Source organism: Archocentrus centrarchus, chromosome 7, assembly GCF_007364275.1.
Source record: "Archocentrus centrarchus isolate MPI-CPG fArcCen1 chromosome 7, fArcCen1, whole genome shotgun sequence".
In the NCBI taxonomy this organism is placed as follows: Eukaryota; Metazoa; Chordata; class Actinopteri; order Cichliformes; family Cichlidae; genus Archocentrus; species Archocentrus centrarchus.
In genome coordinates, this window is record NC_044352.1 from 5,080,169 (window position 1) to 5,097,486 (window position 17,318).

The following is a 17,318-nucleotide window of genomic DNA, read 5'->3' on the forward strand; positions in this document are numbered from 1 at the left end:
AGTCTGTAAACATTCATTTTGCAGCAGTAACACAATTACCAGAAAGTTTCTCAGGAGATAACGGGAACTGTTTCTCTGGCCTGCAGGAAGAAAACATATAAATAATGTGACTCAGCGTGCACACATTTTTATTGTTTTTAAAATATAAAATATTAGAGTGCTTCTCCTTTCAGAGATGATCTTCAGCACTCGGGTATGAAGAGGAAGCCCCCCTCAGTTTGTTCTTGGCAGCCGCTACTGGGGAAAGAGTCGACTTCACTGGTGCAGGTGCATCCTCACTTTTAACCTCTGGACACTCAATGAATTGTTTATTTTAGAGCTCACCTAAACGTGACCTATGGTTAAAATCTCCATTTTCGTTATGCGGCTGCTTTGGTCTTTTTTTTCCATTACAGGATCTGAAATCTTCTGATGCTTTTGGACTGAAACGATCAGCACTGGACTCCTCTCTGAGCTCCCTTCATGCAGTGCAGTTCTGTCTGAGTCCAGCAGGTGGCAGCAGCGAGGCGCGTTCAAACCTGCAGCAGCTCAACATCTGCTCAAACATCTGGATTTACTCCTGAGTGTTGCAGCGGCTGCAGATTTTAGAAATGCTGACCTCGTAAAAGCTGGATTCCAGTTTATTAGCTTTATTATTATTATTATTATTTAGTTTCTTGTTTTTGTTTTCATCATCAAAACATCTGCTTCTTGTTGCTTTTAGTAAACACAAATCTGCTGCTGAGGAGTAATTTCATTCAGGAATAAAAAGTTTGTTTCTTTCATATTCAGTAGAGTTTCTTAATATATTTTATCCTTTTTTTATTTTTAAACATTTTTACATTTTATGTTGTTAAAAAGAGAATTTATTTGTACAAGCAAACATGTTTTTTAAAAATGATAATCTAAGTAATAATAATCAGTAGATTAAAAAAGCCTTTTTATTGCACCAAAAATTATAATCAAATACATCTTTTTATATGTATACATGTTATATTTCACCCAATAATCCATTGAGCATGTCAATGGCACATTTCTGCAGAGTTTCTGGGAATAATAAGAAGTTACAAAGGGGGCCAAAAGCTGGCTGTTGCCCCGGTGCCCCTGAAGAGGAGAATCCAGCCCTGCTGCATGCGTGTGTGCGTGCGTGCGTGTGTGTGTGTTTTTAAAGGAAGCAGAGGAGGCGGTGGTAATCGCACACATGTGAAGGCTGCAGACAGAAAGACAGCAAAGTGTTTATTCAGAAACGGGACGACACAAAAGAAACGAAGAAGCTGCAGGTGAGACACTTCTGCTGTTTTCTCTCTGAGATGAAGTGATTTCCAGGATTAAATATTTAACAGAGTTTTTAAAGAGTGTTTTACAGTCAGCTGCATTTCACTAATGTGTGGAATGATAACGAGGTAAACATGTGAAACTATTTAATGTCTCAAATAGAAAAATCTATTCAAATACAGGAGGTAAAATATCATAATGTAGATATACAGAGTCATCCACCAGCTGAGTAAAACTAATGTTTTCCTGCTTTACATTAGTGATTAAACACATCGATAACTTTGAGCTCTTTATGTGCAGACAGTGCATGAATGTCTTTATAAATACATACATATGGTATCTGCAAGGGAAGATCTGACAAATACTCATAAACCTGGAAATAATCAAAGAGTAAAACCCAAAAAGTTCTGACATGTTAAAGGAAGCAGAAATCATTGAGTTTGTGCAGTAAAGCTGAAGCAGGTTAGACGCTGTGACCTGGTTTGTACCATGAAGCAGCGCTCAGATGACTCTCAGGTGGGTCTGATGTTGTTCACCTGTTAGAAATCTGTACCTGAAGCAGGCAGTTACCATAAACCCACGCTGACGTTTTCTGTGATAATTGACCTTCGGGCGATATTTGAGCGACTAATATGACTGAGCAGGGTCATTTATGCCTCAATTATATTTTATACTGGAATAAATATTTTCAAAGTTAGTGTTTCTCACATCCATATGCCTGTTTGTCACAGTTTTTGACTCCTCTCCTTCGGCTGAGTTGTTTTTTATCGTCACGTTGGGCTTTAAGGATCCACGTCACGGCTTCTGCAGCAGGAAATATTTCTGCTCTTGGTCTGTTAGCCGCAGTTCACTGCAAAACAGCACAATGTAGTGATCAGACCACTTTATTTCTTTATAGCTACTTATTTATTATATTCTATTTTCTTAAATTATTCTATTTCTTTGTAAATGTACACTGTACATAGTTTCTTTGGCAACTTGCACTGGAGGGACCTCAGAGTCTGATTTTCCTTCCTGTCATGTTTACATGAGAAGCATGACAATAAAGTTTTTTGAATCTTTGACTCAGACGTGGGAAACTGAAGCTTATCCTTGCTACACCAGTGGCCCAGTTTCAAAAACAACTATGAAAAGCTGTCGGTGAATTCGTGATGGGAAACTTTTATCTATCTGAATATTCTACTCAGAAAAACGAACACCTGAGCAGATTTTAACTTTGACTTTTGTTGTGATTTTGAATCCATTTGATTGATTTTTGGATTCCACTGATTGTTACGTCATTTTGTTGTTGACAAATTAAACATGTCAGCAAAGATTTGTAACTTCAGTGTTTCATTCATCAAGATCTGATGTGTAATTTTGGCTGTCACGTGTATGGCTGGAGTCACTTCAAGGTTAAAAAGTCAAGTATTTGTGTTTTTGGTGCATGCAGAAAGAAAATCCCAAACATTATATCATTTTATTGTGTTCATACTGATGATGCAGTGGTTTGCCTCACAGCGAGAGGGTCCTGGGTTCGAATCCGGGGGCCGGCTGGGGCCTGGTGTTTTGCCTCTTCTCCCTGTGTCTGTGTGGCTTCTCTCTGGGCTCTCCAGCTTCCTCCCAAACACGTGCACGTCAGTTTAATTGCTGATTGTAAACTGGCCGCAGGTTTGAATATGAGTGCGAACGTTTCTGTGTCTTCGTGTTAGCCCCGTGATAAACTGCCGACACTGTCTGGGGTGTATCCGCTCGCCCGGTGATAGCTGGGACAAAGGTTAAGAAAATAGATGGGTGGATGTTTCTGTTACACACAGGATGATACTGTAAATATTTCTGTGATTTTTGTCTTTGTATCTGGTTATAAAGTCTCCAGCTCCAGATCGTCTCTACGCTCACCGCTGATCATGCAGCCTTTTTATTGTTACCAGAGCGAGACTTTTCCAGGATCCCGGAGGTTCAGATTCACATCCTGGCTCGACTGAAGGTTTTTAAACACCCAGTGCATGCCTGGATCATCAGCTGACCCCTGAACAAACGTTTCACGCACCACAGCCAACCTTTTGGTTTCTTCAGTAATTAGACATATTTACTGGATATACATACTGGATAGCTCTAAATCATTACATCATTCCTCATGGGAAAATGAGAAATCATCACAATCCACAGCTTGAAGCCAAAAATATCTGCTGTTAAATGGAAAATGACGCAGCTAGAGCGTCTTTATGATGCCTTTTTATAAAGATAATATTTTGTTTAATGTAAGTGCCCACTTCCTGTCTCTCACTCTTCATCTTCTCCCCTCCTCCTCTTCTCTTCGGGGGTTCCCTGTGTCTGTTTCCATGATGTCCTCCTCCTTTTTCATAATATAGAAGAAAAATAAATATACAGGTAAAGAACTGAACCAGCACAGACTGAGTTCTACCAAACAGGCCCACCACAAGATGATCCGTACATGCAGACGTGTTTACTGAGACACAGAAAAGGGAAATCACCAAGATGCTAATCAGAAAATAGTTCTTTCTCAAAGATTTCTTTTTATGAGGAGTAAAAAATCTATAATGGCTGTGTGCAGAGGAGCTGACTCTTTTAAGACACCCCCTCACAGCAGAGCTCTTAATCCCTTCACGTCTTACTAAAAAAAGACAAAAGGCTCAGCAGCATTTAGACTTTTATGGTGAAAACAGTGTTCGGGCAGCAGGAAGAGATTCAAGCGTGTGATGGCAGCAAAGGTCAGAAACTCAGATGCTCCTCTGAGCTGGAGCTGCTGTGGAGATCTCAAATGATGCTTTCTGCTTTAAAACCAGATACAGGATAAAATTCAGAATATACCCGGGACATCGGCGAGCCTGAGGGGAGGGGCCACTAACGCTAAGACTCATGGGACGGTTCATGTTAATGTGTTAAGTTGCATTGCTCTTGCAGGTATTGTGGTTATGTTGTGTTGCTCCCTTGTTGTTGTTAATTTATGATATGAAACGCTGTGTTTCCTCATCTGCTTGTCTGAGGGCAGGTCTGAGTGTGGCTGTCAATGGGCCAGCATGGCTGAGGCTGCTGTGATTGTTGACCTCTGGTCACTGTTCCCGTTTGTTCATGTGTGATGCTGCTAATAAAGTTGGAAATTTAATGGAGTACAAAACAGGAAATGGAAATTCAGACTGAGATCTCTGTCTCACTTTTTCTTTTTCCACTTGAGCTCAACACAATATTAAGAAAGTGTTCTGAAATACAGGAAAGTACACAGATGTGGGGTGAAATCTGCGCTTTTTGAACAGTTTTTGAGGACTTCTATGTTCTTAAATACCTGGGGGAAATCCACATGAGATTCTCAGGGCTGAAAAACACATTTAAACTCTCTCAAAACTGCAGACAAGTCAGTTTTAAGTGTCGCAGTCTAAAGACAAAATCAGTTTCTTGTCCAGGGCATTTTCTTTATCCTTTGAGCATCAGTATCGTGGGATGCATCATAGTTTCAGTAGAAACGCTGAGCCAACCAGACATTAGTCTGTGGTGTGGAGAAACAGAAACAAGGTTAAATGTGAAAACTACACAAAAGTGCATTCTGGGTCAACTTTAAAGGCTCATATCACCATGTGGGATAAGTGGCATATGAAATGTCAACTCACCTACACTTTGATACCAGAGTCGTTCCTTTCTGTACTTAAAAAGATAAGACAGCCATGAAATATAAAGGCAAATTAATAAGCTTTAAAATGTTCTTTCTATAATACTTTGAGGGCCTGTAACTCTGAATAGTTCCATCGGTCAAACATATGTTAAAGTTATTATCCAAAAAAAAAGCAGGTCAGGTGGGAACTTTTCTCAGATTTTACTCATTTTATATTGAAGTTTTAAAGTGATGAAAAAACACACAATGTGTACACAGTTCCCTCCTCCTAAAGGACCTAAAAGGAGCCAAAGCTGGTTAAAATACTCAAAGTACGAATACTTCAGAGCAGTACTTCAGAACTTTTCTTCATTTTTGTGTACGTCCACGTTAATTTTTTGAAGTCTAATTCTCTGTTCGCTGTTGCTGATAAATTCCTCAATGATCGAATTGATGTCAGGTGCAGAGATCCGCCTCCATCAGTGAGCATCCAGGGAACACATACTGAGAGAGTGGACTCTAACAAATACCTGGCTGTTCACATAAATAACACACTGGACTGAACCGACAATACTGTGGCACTGTACAAGAAAGGTCAGAGTAGACTTCACCTATGCAGGAAGCTGAGATCATTTGGAGTACAGGGGGAACTCCTGAGGACTTTTTATGACTCAGCATCACGACAGCAGACAGCAACAAAATCATAAAGAGGGCTGGCTCTGTCTTGGGATGTCACTTAAACCCTGTGCAGATGGTGGGAGACAACGAGGATGCAAACAAAACTGGCATCCATACTGAGGAACGACTCCCACCCCATGACTGTGGGACTGTGGCAGCACTGGGCAGCTCCTTCAGTGAGCAACTGCGTCATCCGAAGTGTGTAAGAGAGCGCTACCGTAGCTCCTTCCTTCCTGCTGCTGTCAGACTCTACAACCAGCACTGACCCACAGCAGACTAGCTACTATTTTACTCATTCACCTAAACTAAACAAGTACAATAATGTTCATGTGTAATGTGAGATTTTTTGTTGTAGAGTATTTTAGTATTTTACTCTGATTTTACTTTTTATTTATTCTTGTTTTTGCACAAAGTGTTCTGTGGTCCCTTTGCTGTTTTCAACACCATAAATTTCCCGCAATGTGGGACAAATAAAGGATTATTTTATCTTATCTTAATTCAAAATTCATTCACCATGTTTTTGTTTCTGTTTCTGGTGACTGAAGAGGATGGATGTGACATCACACGGTGCTGCCTCCAGTGTCACTGAAGACACTGAAAAGAAGGACTCACACCAGTCAGAATGCATCGTGACCCAGCCGACAGCCAATGGGACGCTCCCATATCACAGCACAGGTGAGGCAATGAGAGGGTGTGATGAGGTGAGACAGGCAGAGTTCAGTGACTGCAGCCGTGCAAAGACGCAACACAAAAACATTAGAAAGCCACAGATTACTTTAGGAACATCGTGTTTATTTCTGAGTCCAACAACGTGTCAACGACGTCCATCTAACAGTCACCATTTTATTTATCCATGTGAAGAAAAACTCCAACAGTGTCTCTGCAGCAAGAAACCAGAAAGGGTGTAAAAACAGGAAGAGATCTGGAGCGATGTGGTGAACAGAGACCGTGGCATGTCTTGGACAATGGCAGGAAAAATTGGCAACAAGAAGTGAGCGGAAACAAAACTAAACTGATCTCAAATTCGAGGAGACTACCAACCTGAAGGACACTGTAAACTGACCGGATGACCGAGTGGGAAGCACGCATTACCTTGAGTCTGAAACGTATAATCGTAGCTAAGAGGCAACATAGGGAGCGGGATAATGAAGTCAGCGTGGAAGTGCCAAAACTAACGACTCCTCCAGAGGCCGCTTCAGGCTGGCTCCAAAAGGGGAAAAATTCCCAGAGATTCACCTGTTAAAATGGCCAACTTTACCACAGAAAACAACAACATAAAGCAATTCGGTCTCACCTCAGCTAAATCATGTCCCTGAGTTGGACCTCTGCCCCATACTTTATGGGGTGGCTGTAGCTCAGGAGGTAGAGCAGGTTATCTACCAATTGGAAGGATGATGGTTCAATCCCTAGCTCCTCCAGTCTGCATGCCAAAGTATCCTTGGGAAGATACTGAACCCAAGATTCTGAGCTCTCTGATACATCCATCAGACTGTGAATGTGTGAGAAGAAAATGCTTGTATGAGTGGGAACGGATGAATGAGGCATGTTGTATAAAGTGCTTTGAGCGCTCAAAGTAGAGTCAAAAAGGGCTATATACGAACCTGTCCAGCAGTTATTTGTCACAAATAAGCACATATGTGTGTCTGTGTTGGCACCTGTTCAGTTTAATAAATGTACCTTTCTAACCAAGCTTGGTAGCGTTAGCTGATAACTTAGCAAACCACCTTTTTGTCTAAATACTTCCAGCTCCATAAAGCTAACACAGCAGTAGCCAAATTGGTAAAAATTGAGACTTCAAAAAAGGGGCATCAAAATACCAATGGGTGGCATCCCAGCAGCTACTTTCATCTTTCATATACAGTCTATGCAAACAGCCAGTTGTCAGCTACTAAATGATGTGTGACTGTGTGTGGGCGGGGCTTAAGTGAGGGCCTGAACAGCAGAAAGATTATAGACTGCCTCCATGTTTCTAATGATATCATAGAGCCTCTTAAACTCTGACCTGAGGTCAGTTTAAGAGCTTCCGTCTGGATACACATCCTGTCTGAACCGTGAGAGGACTTCCTGTTTCAGGGTGCCTCTTCTGTGTGTTTGCCCTGAGCTGAGACTTAGAGGCTGAACTTCCTCCCACTCAACAGGTTCTGACTCATAAACAGACCAAAACAAGTCAGAGTTTCCTCAAAATTATCCAAACAACAAATTCCAAAAGATGCAACTATATGAAGATTTTCTGGTGTCCCCGTGCTTCGGGTCTGAGTGGTTTACAAACAAGAACAGATTGATTTTACAGACATAGCTGGCTGATGAGGTTTGTGTGCGGCAGGATCAACAGGGATAAAGACCCGGCTGAATTAGTGGACAGACATCCTCTGAATCAAAGGTTAGGGTAAAATAGTCTGCCATCTTACCTTCACCCAGCTCACCTGGAACCAGTTTACTACTAATTGTTTTTTTTTGTTTTCCTGCAGATGAGGCTCCTCCCCCTGCCTCTCATAAGTCAGATGCTGACAGCAGTGATGACTCTTTGACAGACAGCTCCTCCACCAATGACATCTCTCGACTCCTGCCCACCCAGCCCTCCTCTGCACTGCGGAAACAGAAAGGTGAGTAAATTTACCCACCTGAATCAGACGTGGCTCAGTTTGACATCATCTGTGATGTCACATGTGATGTAATGTCTCTGTCTCAGGTGTGGACAGCTCATCATCATCATCATCATCATCATCATCTCCTCCCCCTGTCTGTACTCCTCCATCCTCCTCTTGCACCTCTCCTCCGCCCCCTGCCTCTCGGTCGTCCACGTCTAGACAACATCAGCATCAGAGCACCAAACAGAAGCGTTTATCCTCCACTAAAAGCCACGCCTCCTTAAAGACGGACGCCGCCCACATCAAGGAAGTCGCTGGAGATGGTGAGTCAATCAGCTTGACAGTTTCACTGTTGTGATATGCATCCAATAACAATAAAAAAAAAAAAAAAGACACAGTGAGCGCTGACTACAAGCTGCAGCGGTCGTTAAAGTTAAACAGCATCTTTTATTGTCCCCAAACAGTCAGAGCCTTCTGTCCCGTACAACTTGCATCCAGTAGGAGTCAGGTATTGACCCCCTCACAGACTGTGCCCCTGTGGGTTTTTTTTCTTTTAAGGAATCAGAGGAGGTTTTAAGAGTTTTTAAAAAGGTTCAGTTTTTTTGGATCTTTTGCAGATACCATTTAAAATGTCCTTATCTCTTGAAAAAGCGCCAGAACTAATTATATGCGACTCATTTCCAACCCATTTTTGGACTTGGACTTTACTAGAGTAGCTTTGCATGATTCACAGTTCAGAATAATCCTCATTGGGCCTTGGTGCAGCACCTCAATTCATCCACTGTCTGAAACAAGCTGTTTTAGCTCCTCCTCCTCCATCAAACCAATTTTCTTCTGATTGGCTGCCCCTCACAATCATAAGATTTGAACGGCAGGTGGGCGGGGCTCAGCGTCTGGGATGACAATATTATCCTCTCTCTGTGACATCAAATAAGCACTGGAGCTGGAGCTTTTAGCTCACAGCAGCGCACTCATCAGATGCAGTTAATGTAGCTGATGGTATTAATGACTTGTGCAATTATATTCTTCTGTGTTCCTGTAAAGCCATGTCATGCACTGCATTATACTGAATTTATAGTCCTGAGGTGGAGTCAGTTTAAGTAGCTCTTTGGCTATGGAGATAGATGGGAATTCATCATAGACAGAGGCAAGGTAGATACATTTGAATGCAGCCCTCCAAAAAGCCAGAAAAGTTCATCGTGAAGAGCAAGAAGTAGATAAGCTTAAAAGATTAGAGAGAGAGAGAGAAAGACAAGTAATGGCTGCCTGCATTTCTTTTATGGGTGGAAAAGAATTTCTTTGCCAAATCTAAATGACCAACAACAGCTCAAACAGGAACAAGAGCGGCCCACATCACTGGTTGTTCCACTGCCCACTGATGACAGTACACAGCTGGTGGTGCAGATGTTTAAATGTTAAGCCCACAGAACCCATCTGAATGAAAAATACTAAGAAAAATGAACAGGAAGTGTTTTAAAGAAGGTCCTGTCACTTAAAAATAAGGTTCTTATAAAGCTAAACTGCTAAAGCTGCATGTAACAGTCCTCTGCTTTCCCATCAGTATGATTTGTTATTAAAATATATTTGCTGTCTCACAGGTGTCTCCTTTTTAGACAACCAATCATATATTAGACGGGATGTAAAAGAGCAAAAGCTTCTAATGATGCAAAAGTGTCTGTTTTTCCTGAAACTGTGATGTTTTCCTCCTCATCAATCTAACAGATCAGCAAGTGAAACTAAGTGAGAAACAATGATCCCACATTATTGACCCTTAATCTCCTGAATGATAGTCTTGTGGATTTTTATTTTATCATTATTATTCCTTTTGAAGGTGTTTTGTTGGAGGTAAAATAAATTTGCTTTCACATATAATGAAGAATGCAGTTTGTGGAACAATTTTTTTTTATGGTAGTTTGAAGGAGGGGCACATTAAACGGCTGCCAGATTAACAGGATGGGCTGAAGAGTCTTTGTAGGACAATAACAGTTCTAACTGCTGCTGTGATCCGACCTTTGCGCTCTAAATGCGATGGAACAAAAACAGATCGCATATCAGAAAAATGAAAACACTCCCATCTCAGTGTTTATCAGCTGAGCGCCTCCAACATGGAGGTTTGCTTATCTCTGCAGAGCACACGCGGGCTGACAAACCCTCCCGCTCCTCCCAGCATCAGCTGCTCTGCTTTCTACCAACCGACTCCCCGCAGGATGATAGGAGCTCTCAGTAATCATCAGATCTGTTAGAAGCTGCTCATTTTCTCTCAAAGCTAAAGCACCAGCACGTCCCGACACTGCTGGTGTGAGGCCATGTGAAGAGAATTTTCTTGCCACTTCCTGTTCATACTGGCAGAAATTCAGAGTCGTGCTTCTAAAGCCAGCAGAAAGAAAACCAACCATGGTCCTTTATCCCAAGTTAAAAACTGTCCTCTAATATAAACAGCCGAAACACAGAGAGAACTACACAATGAAAAACAGCAGCACAGTATTTCATGAATAAAGTTGCAGTGTCACATACAGTTTGTCTAAAATACAAATGAAGTCATCAGTTAAATCTGCAAAACTAAAGTCACGTTTTGTTTTATATTTCTTCCAGAGTTTTTTTTTTAATGCAACCACATTAAAAACAATACAACAATGTAAAAACTAAAGTTGTACACAAGGTTCTATTTACACATTACAAAGGCACTTGTAATTAATAAAATTTAGTCACAAAATACAAAGGATACCATTTAATCATAAGAGAGTTTTAATTCTGAGAGGAAAATCTGTAATTGGATTGTAGCAGAATAAAATGTGACATTATGGGCAAAAATGTTGAAAAACAAGTCAGAATATTTATAAAATGTTGACACATTTTAAAACCTGTATATCTATTATGCTTCTTATTTTCTGTCATATGTATACTTTACAACTGTGGGTGCTCATAGCAAACATGACATAAGATAAATATGTCACAATTGGTAGAAAGAAGGTAGGTAGGTAAAGAGAGAGAGCCCAGATGTAGAACAAAAACAGATATTTTTTTTAAAGCCAATTTAACCAGATCAAACCAAATTACTAGGAAAAAATTACAAAAACCAAATGTAAGGCACATGGGAACAATGGTTAAAAGAAGCGACGATCCAATGAAGAAAAAAAAAGACTTTTTCGATTCAATTTTATTTATATAAGATAAAGATCTTACAGTAATGCAGAGAAAACCCAACAATCAAAACAACCCCCTATGAGCAAGCACTTGGCAACTGTGGGAAAGAAAAATTCCCTTTTAACAGGAAGAAACCTCCAGCAGAACCAGGCTCAGGTTCATCTGGAAGGAGACAGGATGGAAGACACACTGTGGAAGAGAGCCAGAGATTAATAATAACTAATGATTAAATGTAGAATGGGGTATCCACAGTATTCCTGACTTCGCGCCATTACCCATAATTCATAGCAGAAACCGGTACTTTACTTCCGTTTGCGCTGTTGTTTACGGTTGCGGGCTCACACACTTGCTGTTCATTTAAACATTTTGACACTGCAGTTTCTTTAACCTGGCCTAAATTGTACCACATCGGACGTGGAGACATTGCAAGGATGTTTTAAAAAGCAGCGAGGTAACAGTGCCTCACCCGTCACTTGTGTAAATGACATGAAATTATGGCCTGAAGTCAGCTACATCGACATTATCAATTACCTTGTTTTTTCCGAAGGTGTTGATGGCGAGGAATCACGTAATTATAAGAGCACCAGATTACATTCAAAGCAATAAAATCAATAAAGTAATGCTGAACAAACAAGGCAACGTTGTTTTCCTTAAAGCAGCTGTAGAGCCGAGCCAGAGCGTCGGCCAAGCTAAGCGCTTAGCATGGGTCATGCTAAGGGAAAGTGGAGCGGTGGAGACAGTCAGCTGTTCCTGTATCGCTGATTAGGGAGATCATGTAGTGATGCTGCAGCTATTCTGTGGAAGGTAAATCACTGATCTGGATATCAGAGTGTTCAGATCACTGAAACAGAAACACTGGACTGGCTGAAGGCTGTGATCGAGGAGACACGCAGCTGTCATCCTGCTAACTGCTACGTGTTTACATGAAGGCAGGCATTGTTTAAGCTTTGTGTAGGCTGTATGCTGTAGTGTCACACTATAAATAAAATAATGTAAAAAAATAAGAGGCTGTACATTAAAGGAAAACTTAAAACATAAGGAAAAATACAGTAATAGGATGTACAACTGGGTAGTATAATTTAGGGGAAAAAGAACAAATTTACAGAATAAAATAATTTGAAAAAATGTACAGACTGATGTAGTGACAACCGACAACAGCACAAGTTGAATCCGAGCTCATGTTCCAACTAATAAAGCCGCCCGTAACAGCACAAAGTAACCGAATTTTGTCATTAACTCTGGCTCTGACTTTGGGTAACCGGAAGTATAAAACCGAACAGCGGAAGTAGCAGTCTGTCATGGCAGCCTACGTACGCTCTTCCAGAAACCCGTGGATAAGCAGAGTAAAAGGAGGTGAATTTAAAAAAAAACACAGTCCATCATGGAAAACCCCCAGCAGCCTAGGCCTATTACAGCATAACTAAGGGAGGGTTCAGGGTCACCTGATCCAGCCCTAACTATAAGCTTTATCAACAATTAAGGTGAGGCAGACAATCAAGAAAGGAGGGGAAAGCAAGAAAAGCAAGAAGTAAAACCCCAACATAAGACATGAAAAACATGACACATGAAAAAAACTATGCCAACGCTGAAACATGAAGATAGAAGTTCAGGAGAAACTACAAACACCAATGACAACAGCGAAACCAGCAAACATAACAGGAGCTCTGACAAGATAAGGATTATTTTGATCGATTAATCATGCAAAGCTACTCTACTAGAGTTCAAGGATAAAAATACAGAGCATGAAATGAGCTTTATGGGTTATTTTTAAGAAAATGTTGCAATTAACAAAAAAGCCATCACTTGACCCAGCTGTCTTAGCTAATTATAGGCCAATCTCCAACCTTCCTTTTCTCTCAAAGATTCTTGAAAGAGTAGTTGTAAAACAGCTAACTGATCATCTGCAGAGGAACGGTTTATTTGAAGAGTTTCAGTCAGGTTTCAGAATTCATCACAGTACAGAAACAGCATTAGTGAAGGTTACAAATGATCTTCTTAGAGCCTCTGACAGTGGACTCATCTCTGTTCTTGTCCTGTTGGACCTCAGTGCAGCTTTTAATACTGTTGACCATAACATTTTATTACAGAGATTAGAGCTTGCTATAGGTATTAAAGGTACTGCACTGCAGTGGTTTGAATCATATTTATCTAATAGACTCCAAGTTGTTCATGTAAATGGGGAGTCTTCTTCACACACTAAGGTTAATTATGGAGTTCCACAGGGTTCTGTGCTAGGACCAATTTTATTTACATTATACATGCTTCCCTTAGGCAGTATTATTAGAAAGCACTGCATCAATTTTCATTGTTATGCAGATGATACTCAGCTTTACCTATCAATGAAGCCAGATGACACACATCAATTAATTAAACTGCAGGAATGTCTTAAAGACATTAAGGCCTGGATGACCTCTAATTTCCTGCTTCTAAATTCAGATAAAACTGAAATTCTTGTTCTCGGCCCCACAAATCTTAGAAACATGGTGTCTAACCAGATACTTACTCTGGATGGCATTACTTTGGCCTCCAGTAACACTGTGAGAAATCTTGGAGTCATTTTTGACTAGGATATGTCCTTCAATGCACATATTAAACAAATATGTAGGACCGCTTTTTTGCATTTGCGCAATATTTCTAAAATTAGAAACATCCTTTCTCAGAGTGATGCTGAAAAGCTCATTCATGCATTTATTACTTCTAGGCTGGATTATTGTAATTCATTATTATCAGGCTGTCCTAAAAGCTCCCTGAAAAGCCTTCAGCTGATCCAAAATGCTGCAGCTAGAGTACTGACAGGGACTAGAAAGAGAGAGCATATTTCTCCCATATTGGCTTCTCTTCATTGGCTCCCTGTTAAATCTAGAATAGAATTTAAAATTCTTCTCCTCACATACAAGGTCTTGAATAATCAGGCACCATCTTATCTCAAAGACCTCATAGTACCATATCACCCCAACAGAGCACTTCGCTCTCAGACTGCTGGCTTACTTGTGGTTCCTAGGATACTTAAGAGTAGAATGGGAGGCAGAGCCTTCAGCTTTCAGGCGCCTCTTCTGTGGAACCAGCTTCCAGCTTGGATTCGGGAGACAGACACCCTCTCTATTTTTAAGATTAGGCTTAAAAGTTTCCTTTATGATAAAGCTTATAGTTAGGGCTGGATCAGGTGACCCTGAACCATCCCTTAGTTATGCTGCTATAGGCCTAGTCTGCTGGGGGGTTCACATAATGCACTGTTTCTCATTCACCTTATTTACTTTGTTTATACTCCACTCTGCATTTAATCATTAATTGATATTAATCTCTGGCTCTCTTCCACAGTATGTCTTTCTCTCCCCTCAGCCCAACCGGTCGCGGCAGATGACTGCCCCTCCCTGAGCCTGGTTCTGCTGGAGGTTTCTTCCTGTTAAAGGGAGTTTTTCCTTTCCACTGTCGCCAAGTGCTTGCTCATAGGGGGTCGTTTTGACTGTTGGGTTTTCTCTGTATTATTGTAGGGTCTTTACCCACAATACAAAGCGCCTTGAGGCGACAGTTTGTTGTGATTTGGCGCTATATAAATAAAATTGAATTGAATTGAATTGAATTGAACAAAAAAAAAAAAATCTGGGTGCAAAAGTTGTACTAACTGCTGACTGATCACCTCACTAACTGATCACCTGACTTCCTAACTGATCGGTTGTCTTTGCAGACTGTTGCGCTCACTGTCTCCTGGCCTGTCTCTTCTGCGAGGTGCTGTCCATGTGTTCGGCTGTGGGGGACTGCCTGGTGTGCGGAATGGGTGGGGTCGGGTGCTGCGACGCTGTGGCTGGCGGCGGCGGCTGCTGCTGCTGCTGCATGGAGGCGGCAGGGGAGGCAGCATGTACAGAGGAGGCGTGTCAGGCAGTGTTGGATTGTGGGATAATCGAGAACTGCTGCGGCTCATCTGACTGCTTGGAGATCTGTTTAGAGTGTTGCTCCATCTGCTTCCCAGCGTAGCACAGCCAATCAGAAAAGGATTACAAGAAGATGTCAAGGTGTGCAAAAAGATGTGGACTCCAGCACGCTTCACTGACCAGCAGGCTGATGACAGACTGTACTTGGACTTGCCTGGTTTAGTCCAGTTTGGCACCACCGGTTCTCCAAGTTTACAGGAAAAGTGTAATAAGATTATTTTGAGTTTTCTTGTTTGTTATGTCAGAGTAAAAACTGAAAATCATTTTTTTGTCACTTTTATCACAAAAACCTGAAATTATTTATGTAAAAATCACAGAAACGTAATAAATAGAGGGACGCAACGGTTTGTAGTTTGACAGGTTTCCTCCACACAAGGTGGAAATAGCTTCCTCAAGGATCTCGAATCAACTTGTCTATATCTGGCATTAATAACCATTTCCAGGTCCAAATGCTTTTTCTTAGTTCTTAAAAGCAAAGAAGCCCCCATGAGTTTTCAAAATTGGTCCAAGTTCTCAGCCTAAACTTCCATAGAGAGAGTGTTTGAGGTGATCTGACCAAATATACAAGGTTAAAAATTAAAATGTTGCTACACAGTTGGACTGTTTGGTACAAACAACTTACGATCCTAAGCTTTATGCCAACACCAAAATAATAATGGTCTGAGACAGTGATTTAGTTCTGATGCATTGAAAATATTTTGTTGAATACATGACTGGGAGGTGTGTTACACATAAACTGCACTAATAACAAAGCAAAAGAAGTTATACAGCACTGCAGCACAATGAAAAGTGCCTCTGAAAACAAGATCACTTAACTAGTGTTTGATTGTCCCAGATACCCTAAAACACTCCACAGGTAATCAACTAATGAATACAGTTAAAGAAAAGCAATTTTGAATAATAGTTTAGGTCATTTTTTAATACTCAACATGTGAGTATTTCTGACTATTGTCCATTCTCTGAATCTTGTGTTCCTGTTGAGCTGTTGCACATCGCACAAATAAAACTTTCAGTCTCTGATTGACAGCTCAGCGGGGGAGCAGGGCCGGGTGCAACAGGAAGTGGCTCCTGTGGGGGCAGGAAGTGTGTGTTTGTCGAAGCAGCGTGCCAGGACGTCCAAACAGGAAGCAGGAAATCACTGGAGAGACAATGGTACCTGACCTTTAACACCCGGAACAAGCCAACATCAAAGAACGATACATGCGCACATTTGTCCTTTTGTCCTAGTGAGCACTGTGATTGACGTACTGCTTTCCCAGGCCCATGAATCAGAACCTGGGTCTAATCTGAACCATTAAACAGCCTCTGGAGCTCTAACCCCTGCTTTACAAAGAATGTCCCCATTTTCCAAAATGTCCTCACAACACATAGCCCTGATCATTGTCCCCACAACGGTAGTTAAACCAGAATACATACATGTACGTGCATGTGCAACTCAAACATATCAGTGTTTTAAACTTCAGGGTTGGGGCTGTTAGGTTCGGACCACCGTTGAATAAAGAAAGACACAGAAACCCGTAGTTGATTTTTTTAACCTGCAGGGAGAGTCTCAGTCAGCTCACACTCGTTTGCGTGTCTGAAAGAGAGTCTGACTTCCTTCTTTCTGCTGGCGCTTTTATTTTAGCATCACGTGGGTGCGTGGGGGGTGTGTGTATGTGTGTGTGACGTCAGGAAACAGGCGTTACCTGCTTTCCTCACCTGGAGGGTCCAGGTGTATGAGAGTATGTTTTGTGCTTACAGTCTGATGGTCATGTGCATGTTTATGATGAACACATTGTGATACATAGAAAAACAGTTACATGTTTATCTATTCTAACAGGGGCCCTCTGAGAGGTCATGAGATAAATTTGAGGGGTTGAAATCATCAACAGGTTAAAAAAAAAAAACATGGTCAAGAAAATTATATTCCATTTGTTTGTTGTGTTATGAAGAATAATAAAATGGGTTGCATGTTGCATCATTGTTTTGTTTTTTCTGTAATTTTCTTCAGCATCAGATCTAAACCAGCTGTGGGATTTAATTGTTCCATACAAGATCTCAACACACCTGAACAAGTGACAGATACAGTTGAGGGGGAAAAATATTAAATATTAATTAAAATGAGCCCCATTTAATTCATTTGGTATATGTAAATGTTGA

The 17,318-nt window shown here is 41.0% G+C and overlaps 1 protein-coding gene across 2 annotated transcripts; it reads left to right on the forward strand.

The window, feature by feature from the left end:
* The first annotated feature begins 1,102 nt into the window (after window positions 1-1,102).
* LOC115782532 (myoD family inhibitor domain-containing protein) lies at window positions 1,103-16,766 on the forward strand. Of its 2 annotated transcripts, none has more exons than XM_030732742.1 (5): window positions 1,103-1,259; window positions 6,064-6,193; window positions 7,987-8,121; window positions 8,208-8,429; window positions 14,936-16,766. In XM_030732742.1, exons 2-5 carry the CDS (start codon window positions 6,067-6,069, stop codon window positions 15,220-15,222), a joined length of 771 nt encoding a protein of 256 aa, XP_030588602.1. In that variant the 5' UTR covers window positions 1,103-1,259; window positions 6,064-6,066; the 3' UTR covers window positions 15,223-16,766. The 2 variants fall into 2 exon arrangements, with proteins under 2 accessions (XP_030588602.1, XP_030588603.1); XM_030732743.1 differs by having other exon boundaries at window positions 14,977-16,766.
* Window positions 16,767-17,318: the final 552 nt, after the last annotated feature.

Bases quoted from the DNA above. Each gene is read 5' to 3' on its own strand.
- LOC115782532 (XM_030732742.1), top strand. From the start codon at position 6,067: ATGGATGTGACATCACACGGTGCTGCCTCCAGTGTCACTGAAGACACT. The intron at 6,194-7,986 runs GTGAGGCAATGA...GTTTTCCTGCAG, and splicing joins GCTCCCATATCACAGCACAG to ATGAGGCTCCTCCCCCTGCC. The intron at 8,122-8,207 runs GTGAGTAAATTT...TCTCTGTCTCAG, and splicing joins TGCACTGCGGAAACAGAAAG to GTGTGGACAGCTCATCATCA.